Raw genomic sequence first — 9,035 nt, forward strand, 5'->3', positions numbered from 1 at the left:
CCAGGTGCTGCCCAGCACAGCCACACATTAGAACGGCTCCTCTCCTCACCTCTCATCTTCATAGGGAGCATCATCCACCTCCCTGCTCTGTGTCCATGGACATGTCCTGGCGAGCCTTGCTCATTCTGAGATCACAGACCATTCTTCAGTTAATGGGAAGAAGGATTTAGGTATTCTACTGAAGCCAACTCACCTGCCTGAAGTTAGATTAACTACTTCATTCAGTTAGCCTCAATAATATACTCTTTTTCACTCCTTAAGGTGGTGCATTTTCTTGTAGGGCAGAGGCAGTTATGTAAAGATTTATGGTAGCTTCTGGAATTCTGTGAGCAGAAATGTCCTTACAATTCATACAATTGGTAGGAACAGAGCATCCAAACGTCTTACAAGGCTGCATACTCAGAACAAGATCAGCCTCAGGCCTGAAAATGAGGAGAGAGGAAGCAAAGTGAGAAACAATATTTTACACTCTCATATCATCCACAAAAACAAATGAAAAATAAGCCTTTTTGTAGATCATGTATATTTTTAAGATATAAAATGTTCATAAAATGTTCAAAAACAGCATTTCGGTAGTAGTGTGTAATAAAAGCATCATGAAAACAGCAATGTGCATCATCAAGAGAGCTGGGTTAAAGAGATGTGCTACATACATGGGGATGTTTGCAGCTAGCACAGAAATGCAGGGAGCTTTCAGCAGTCTCAGAATGAGAGTGCTGGTGTGTGGGAGAGCCTCTCCTTAGCCCCAGCTGTGTACTGGCACCAGGCTAGTAAAGCCCCAGCTGGCGTCAAGGGGGAAGGCTCAAGAAAATGCCCCAATGCCCTCCCTGCAGCCAGCCAGAGCACGCCCAGAGGAATCACTGAGCTCAGACACCAACATCACCCTCCTGCCAGATGTGTACGTGAGGCACCGTGCCTCAGAACCACTTTCTGATGCTCCACTAGAGCCCACTGCTCCTCAGAAAAGAAGGCTTAATCTGATTGTTTCTCTCCATCCTTTCCCATGCTTCAGATCCTCCAAATCCCATCATTATTGGCACAAAGCATTTGAAAACATAACTTTGCAGAGCCGGGCAGTTGTCCCTGCCTGCCATGGCCTGTCCCTGTCCCTGCCAGCCTCTCCCAGCCCTCTGCAGGGCTGCCTGGCTGAAAGCTGCCCCAGCACAGCAACACGTACAGCAACACGTACAGCAACATACACAGCAACATGTACAGCAACACGTACAGCAACACGTACAGCAACACGTACAGCAACACGTACAGCAACACGTACAGCAACATAAACAACAACATGTACAGCAACATGTACAGCAACATGTACAGCAACATACACAGCAACATACACAGCAACATGTACAGCAAGACGGACAACAACATGCTCTGCTAGGGGAGGACTCCAGAGCAGACACTGACATGTATTAACTGTTACCTTGGATGACAAACACGTATCACCAATGGACAATTTTGCAGAGGACAGGTAGGTATTGGTAATATCTTCTAGCTCCGTGCTGAAATGATCAGAGTCCTTGATGACATTATAATTTAGAGCCATGCTGTAACTGGCAGGTTTCTTCTCCTGTTTCTGCTGGTATTTGCACAGTTTCCTGAAGGCCGCTCTGAATTTCTGAGACATGAGATTATAAATTACAGGATTGATGGCACTATTTAAGTAAATACAGATTCTGCAAAACAGCAGGAACCAGTTTTCTTGGAAGGGTCTGGAGAGAAAGGAATTGACCACAACCAGGGTGCGGTAGGGCATCCAGAGGAATGCAAATAGGATCACAACCACGGCCAGCATCTTGGTAACCTGAGGGAACACAGAGGGAGACACAAGAGGGGCAGAAGGTTAGCACTCCCCTTGGAATGAGCACATGCATTCTTACACCTCTAGGGCCAAACCAAAACTCTGGATGGATCCTTCAGTAGGAATTTCTGATGAGTATTTGATTCAGAAAGGTTTTCTACAATAGGAAGTACAGAAACCTTGGCTTCAAATTCTTTCTAGTTTTTGTTAAATTACTCTTTGCAGATGACACCCCAGTAAGCTAACTGTTGTAGACCTTAGACATTTCCACTTCTTATGCTGGAAGGGGCTCTTGATTCAAATGGGAAAAAAAGGATAGAAAATATTTTTTTTCCCCAAACACATTGAATCTCTTCCTTTAGACTAGTATAACCTGTAAAGTAATTGAACATGAAGCCTTTGTAGGTTATCTGGTTTAACAGTCAGCCTAAAACAACTTCCCAAAGCCAAAAATAAGGAAAAAAGAACAGAACAATTAGATTAATTTCTATTCCTCAAATCTTCAATATTTAATTAGATCTTCATTTTTCGATGTTTACTCTGAAAAGTCAAATAAAGTTTACAGAGCCAGGGGAAAAAAAGGATTATCAATAAAACTTGATGGTTAAAAGAACTTTATTCTATTATGTAATTTTCTTTTGAAAAAGGAAAAGAATCACCTTTGGGAATACCCAGGACAGCTGAAATGAAGTGAACAAGAAATAATAAACAATTATTTAAACCCACTTTAAAACTAGTCTTTCTTTTGTAAATAATTTAATTCTAGTGTAGATAGTATTCAATAGTCTCTACATTAAAGAAAGTTTGAAAGACACTAAGAAGTAGAAAGCACACAGAAATGTGACGGGATGATGCAGTGGCACAACCTCATGAAAGTCAGGAGATGACTTGGTTAACTGTGTGAAATAGGAAGTGTTGGCCCACATTCTGTTGAGCTACAACTGCTTCTTTTGATTGTAGATTGAGAAGAGTTTCAAGAGGAGGTAACTCCACTAAGATCACTCACAAACACATGCTAGTTTTAGAAGTGAGTTTTAGTTTGAAGTTGTGAGCGTATAATTCTCTTGTCTTCTGACCAGATAAGCTCATTATATAGAAACCTGCCATCACATTGCCTAATGAATATATTTTTTCCTATCTATCTTGAAAGACACACTTCTAAGCAAATTTGTTTGGTTTGTTATAGGTATTACAATAAAGAATGTGATGAAAATCAGTTACTCTACAAATTGATGTATCTATCTATTTTAATCAGTCTTTGAATGTACATATTCAAAGGCTGCAATTTTATCTTATGGTTCTCCTCCCCTCACCCTTACTTTTGATTTCTCTACAGCTATGTTCAGTAGAAGTAAAAATAAGACTGAGAAATACTATCTCCTTTTTATCACTTGATTGATACTTTTAATTATTAATTCTATACTGTTTTTTTCCTAATATTCTGTGCACAGTCATTGTAATAGGGCAAAATACAAATGTGAATGTTCCAGGTAACTCAAAGGATGATCTCTCCCTATCTCCACTTCTGAAAGGACCATTCCTGCGAACATGGGGGCAGGGAGAGAGCTCACCCAGTACTGACCCACTATGGTTCTCATGCCTCCAGCTCAGCTCCAGCCTGTGCTTCCTAACTGAGCAAATCCATTCAGTGGAGAGCAACCATTCACTGTAGAAAATAAGTCACATTGAAATGAAGAAAGCCACCAGTTGTGGAGCCTGGGTGAACAATGGGCCAGAGCCAAACCAACAGATGTATTCCATCAGCTCAGGCATTCAGTGCCTAACAGCCTACACAGGCATCAGAGTACTTTGCTACCAGAAGCTCAGCAGGGCACTCCATTATGATACCTACCAGTCACTGGCAGTTTACATTTCTTTCAGGAAAAATTGCTCAGAGGATCATTTGCACAGTTGCAGCTATCAGTCTGAATCTGGACTAGAAGTAAATTATTCTTACTGTCAAGAAGGTGTAATTCAGAATTGCACAATTAACACAGTGCCGCAATGAACAAAGACGGTTGCTCCTCAAGTGACTTTATCCCATATACTGCAAATATATATCTATATAATAAATGTATGTTTGTATGTATGTAGTGTGCAAATTATTAGCTGAATTTGTTTATTGGCATTTGGATATGCATTTTCTCTCTAACAACAAAAGCTTCTTCTGCTGGAAACTAAGCACTTGTAGAGCTCTGTAGAGCTGGTTTTCATTTTGCTCAGGTCAATGAACCAACTCATGTACTCACATGGCTCCACAGAGTCTTCATTCATGGCAAGAGAAGAAGCAGAATCCACAGGTGGCATCTCTTGGTGGTTCAGTCCATGCAGGACAATGAAGAGAATTCACTATAATTTTAAACTGTCTGCAGTACATATCTTTCCAAATCTTCCAAAAATAGCCAACCTCTCACAAGATCTCTATTGCCTGTCAGAAATTCAGTTTCCTGATCCATCTGACCAGCTGTGGTTGTCTCTGAGACATGATGAGGCCCTGAGTTCAGGTAGTTATTTGCCCATTGGTAAATCCTCCTTAAGGTGGCTCTGGAGTGGTCCTTCATGCTCAGCCACCTCACACCACGACCTCTGTGCAAATGACAGCAGCTCCCAGGAGGTGCTCTGGCAAGGCTTGCTTTGTCCCAGCATGGGAGTTGTCACCCCACTGCAGGATGAGGCACCACTCAGGGCTTCTGACACAAATTCACCTCAATTTGCTTTGTAGGTGAACCCATTATCTAAATACTTGACTGAGGCCAAAGCTGCATTCTTATCCCCACCAAAAGTCTTTATTGCTGAACGTAAACAGTTTAGAGGAAAGTTTGGTCCTCTTTGTTTAAGTAAAATGCCATATCCTTTTTCAAATCACTTCATATGAAACAGAACTAAACATGTATTGGGAAGAGGCTAATTATTTGTCATCAGAGGAGTGAGTGCTAAGAGGACAAATTTTAAAGGAACATGTTTTTTATTGCCTGCAAGCATACACCAAAGCTCCCTGAAAGCAGCAGCACTGCATCCTCAATTCACTGCTCCAGCATACACTGCTCTTTGTGGATGTGCACTGTATGTCCTATGCTCAGGGTACAAATTATTCTTAGTCAGGGAGATTGAAAACATGGTAAAAAGACTTTGAGCAATTTCATCTCAGTCCAAATTTCAAGTGCAGTTTGAATGATAACAAAGTATTTGGAGACTGAGTATGGTCCTGGCTGCATAGTAACATGCTTCAAGCCCTTTTTATTTCTGAGGATGTTCTAAAAAAATATTTAAAATATATTTTACCGAACAGAATCCCAATATTTTAATTCTGAACTAGTATTCTCCTTTTCCTTCCTGCTCCAAAAGCTTCTTATTCTAAGGAAGTGTTTTTATTAAACATTTTCATTATCCTGGTATGAACAGTTTAGTATTGCTTCCTTCTCCTTTGAGTACTAATCTTTCTTACACTGATAGGTAAAAGCAATAGTCACTCTGGTGTTTTAAAGCCATGTAATAACATCTTCTTGTGCGTGGTCGTGTTCATTGCAACACACAGAGATGGTATATCCCAGTCCATGATTTCACAATCAAAAAGAAGTTGTGCAATGAGGAGGAGGATTAAATAAACGGAAGGATTAAGGTCTTGATACACTAACACCACAAGTGAAACCAAGTGATAAGATTGAGGATTTCATGTAAGCTGCGCAAAACTTATCTTGCACTGCAAGCTGGAACCTGTGCTTGCTCTGCTGTGTGAGAACAAAGGGATTTCTCTGGTGAGCAGATCATCACAGACTGCAACACAGTCTAAGGGACGACTTTCTCTAGAGGGAAATCTACCTGTTGAAACTGACCGTGATAGCCATGATGAACTTGGATTATTTCATTGGACTAACCAACTAACTTTGTGAGATACACATATTGTTAAGTGAGCTGGATTCCATCTCAAGTATAAACTTGACCATAAACATGTTTGCTATGTAAGGCTGCATTTATTTTCCTCAGTCCCCTTGATATCTGGGGAAAGTCAGAATTCCTTTGGGGAAAGTATGAAACCTACATGCAAATATGTAATTCAGAATTCATATTATGAATGGAAAAGAAAAAATAAAAAATCTGGGGTCTTTGGGCTGCAGGACCCACACTGAAACAGAGGAAAAGGGTGAGAAGGAAGGAGTGACAAGAGACCAATCCCTGCAACCTGACTGCAACACTCTCCGGCCCCACACTGCTGGTTGCTGCAGGGAAGGGACTGAGTGTAACTTTTGGCTATAACAACAGGAAATAAATTGGCAATATTAATTTTCCCCAAGACAAGCCTGCACTGCCCATGACAATTACTGATTATTTGTCTGCCTGTCCTTGTCTTGAATCATGAAGAATAGGAACACCTCCCATTTTCTCCTCCATTCTCAGCTGGAGCCAAGCCCCCTGCAGAAACATGGATACATTAAATTTTATAGAAATGTTCTTGGATAAATATGAGAAGTGCTACAGAAGTAGGAAGTGCACACCAGATTTTCAGTCACCTTTTCTACAGATGGCATGCTGGATATTGTACACTACTCAATCCCTGCAACACAAACACAGGTCTGAGAAGACGCAGAGTTTCACATTTCAGCAGGACTCACTGTCAGGCCAGACTGTATTGTCAGCTATACATGTCCTCATCAGCACGGCAGGAACTTTTCCCTTTCGTGTCTTACAAACTGTTGAGATTCTAGATGTTTTTTAATAGGTACTTGTTTTTTCTTGTTTTACACCACTGCCTATCTTTTGCATGCTGCTATTATGCAAAAATATTATTCATTATGCCACGCTATCCTTGCTTTGCGTCCCTTGTTGTACTATATGCAAATTCTAGCTTTACTTAAAATGAGGCTGCTTTAAGCAATCAGGTTGCTTAGGCTTTTAGAGAAAGTCTTGCTGTCTTTACAAGACATATATCACATTATGATCTTCATAATATAAGTGTCCATATTTATTAGTGTTCAATGTGAAAGATTTGTCTGTTTTTCAAGTGATACTAAGCACATGTAATCAAGCAAAAAGTGATAGTAAGAACTTGAAGAGCAGATTGTGTTCTTCTACTAATTAATGGACAAAGAAAAACAACATTAAACACTTATTTTCTGACTATTAACTATAATTGGCAACATAATTAAATGTAACCTAGCCCACTTATTTCTGTTGTGTGTTTCCAAGCATAGCTCTAGTGCTCTCTGGGGGCTCGGTGCTGTAGAAGGCAGCTCAGTTAGCTTTTGAAGTCTTTGCCATCTCTGTGATAAGAGAACGTGGTCCCTCTCATAAACAGTAGCAACTGACGCAAAATAAGAAGAATATAAAGAATAAGAATATCCCCCAGAGCCAGCTGCAAAAGATGCACCCTGTGTTTCCCATCACTGTACCAGCTGTGCTACCTGTTGCACACCGTTTGGTTTACTGCAAATAGCCAGCAATTAATCTACTAACCACATTCCACTGGTATTGTTACACACAGCAGCATACATATTCAACAATATAAAAAGAAGCTAATGAAACCTATGCCTCAGTCTTGAACCATCAATACATAAAAATATTTTATGAGAGAAAGAAAAACAAAGATATTTAGCATTTACAAAGCAATTTATATACAGACTTCCTTAAAGAGACTTGTCACAGGAATATTAGAGACAGGAAAATTTACAGCTTGACTGCATTTGCTGAGTGAAATAGTGCCATAGCTGGGACTCAAACTCAAGTCTCCCAAACTTCCAGGCTAGCTCCCTCCTCTCAAATATCAAATATAAGTCAAGAGTCACTTTGTATATTTGACAAGGTTACTAACATGCTGTAATACAAAATAACTATAATTAAAATTGTTTCCTTCATAACTGAGACTTCCTAAATTGCTTTCTGATGTAATAAAATAAAAATAATAAATAAATAAAATACTGTTTCTTTTTTTTGGTCCTTGCAGTAGGCAATAATGTACAGGCAAGAAAAGAGATGTATTTTTATGTATATGTGTATCACTGATTTTAAACTTGACTACTTAGAAAAAAGAAAGAATATATTTTACCTCTTTCCACAGCTTCAGACAAGTGAGCTTTAAAACAAGTGGTTTAGGTTTCAGAAAGCCATTTCAAATATTGTTCCTACCTGCCTTCGAGAAGCAATAGTGCTATTGAAACTCCTGTTAGTCATCCTGGAATTCACAGGCTTGCTTTGGTGAGCCACATCATCCCTCCAGGTCTTTGAGTTTTCTTTTGGGTCTGAAGGGATGGGGTTCAGGAACAGTATTCTAGCAATCAGGCCATAGAGGACAGTGGCCAATACCATTGGCACTACATAAAAGATACCAAAGTCCATCATGTAGATAGGAGAGTAATAGCTCCTGGAGACCTTGTAGCCACAGGACACGACAGTAGTCTCTTTGTAGGTTACTGTATTAAGGTCTAGCAAGAAAAACCAGAGCATACAGTATATGGAGGTGAAAGCCCAAACAAAAATAATGATCTTTTTGGCTCTTGAAAAAGTACATAGGAATTGAGCTTTGATTGGGTGGCAGATGGCTATGTACCTCTCAATGGTGAAGGCAGCGATGGAAAAAGAAGAAGCGTTGATTCCCAGGTACTGGAGGTAAGTGATGCAGAGACACCCGACGTAGCCGTACACCCAGGACCTGTACAGGCTCTCTGTGATGTTGGGTAGTCCTGCAGCCACAAGCACCATGAGATCTGCCACAGCCAGGCTCACCAGATAGCAATTAGTGGGAGTTCTCATGTGCTTGGTTCTGAGGACCACCAAAACCACCATGATGTTGCCCACGATGCCCAGCCCGCAGATGAGGAGGACCAAGAGGATGGTGACAACTTGGTATTCAGCTGTAATGACCTCCTGGCTTGATAGCGGCAGCCCAGTCTGGTTCTGCTCGTCTGCTGTGCCATTCTCCATCTTCTCCAGCCCACTGCTGCTTCTGCCAAGCACTCGATCTCAGCAGCTGCTCTCCATGGTCCCTCGCAAAAGGGTCAGTGGAGCAGAGCGTGGCTGAGCTGCAGCCCCAGAACTCGTTCTCCATGTAGTCACAGTCCCATTCCTGTACCGTCCTCCACTCCCCCTGAAGCACTTTCAGCCTTTGTGAAGTCAGCTACCAGAGGGGTTAATCCCTCTAAGACTCCAGCTCACAAGGCTGTTTTCTCCCAGCTGTTTGGAGGCGTGCAGGAGGGCAGGCGGAGGGAGGGGAGCGGAGCACCCAGCGCTGCCCGGC

General features: G+C 41.2%; 1 protein-coding gene across 1 annotated transcript; it reads right to left on the bottom strand.

The window, feature by feature from the left end:
• Positions 1-416: 416 nt before the first annotated feature.
• On the bottom strand, positions 417-8,722 carry TRHR (thyrotropin releasing hormone receptor). Its single transcript, XM_088063998.1, has 3 exons — positions 7,928-8,722; positions 1,178-1,810; positions 417-422 (listed from the first exon to the last, which is right to left on the bottom strand). Exons 1-3 carry the CDS (start codon positions 8,720-8,722, stop codon positions 417-419), a joined length of 1,434 nt encoding a protein of 477 aa, XP_087920124.1.
• Positions 8,723-9,035: the final 313 nt, after the last annotated feature.

The sequence above is a fragment of the Pseudopodoces humilis genome, chromosome 1 (genome assembly GCF_049639895.1).
Source record: "Pseudopodoces humilis isolate 2021_Gansu_Grassland_sample_001 chromosome 1, ASM4963989v1, whole genome shotgun sequence".
NCBI lineage: Eukaryota > Metazoa > Chordata > Aves > Passeriformes > Paridae > Pseudopodoces > Pseudopodoces humilis.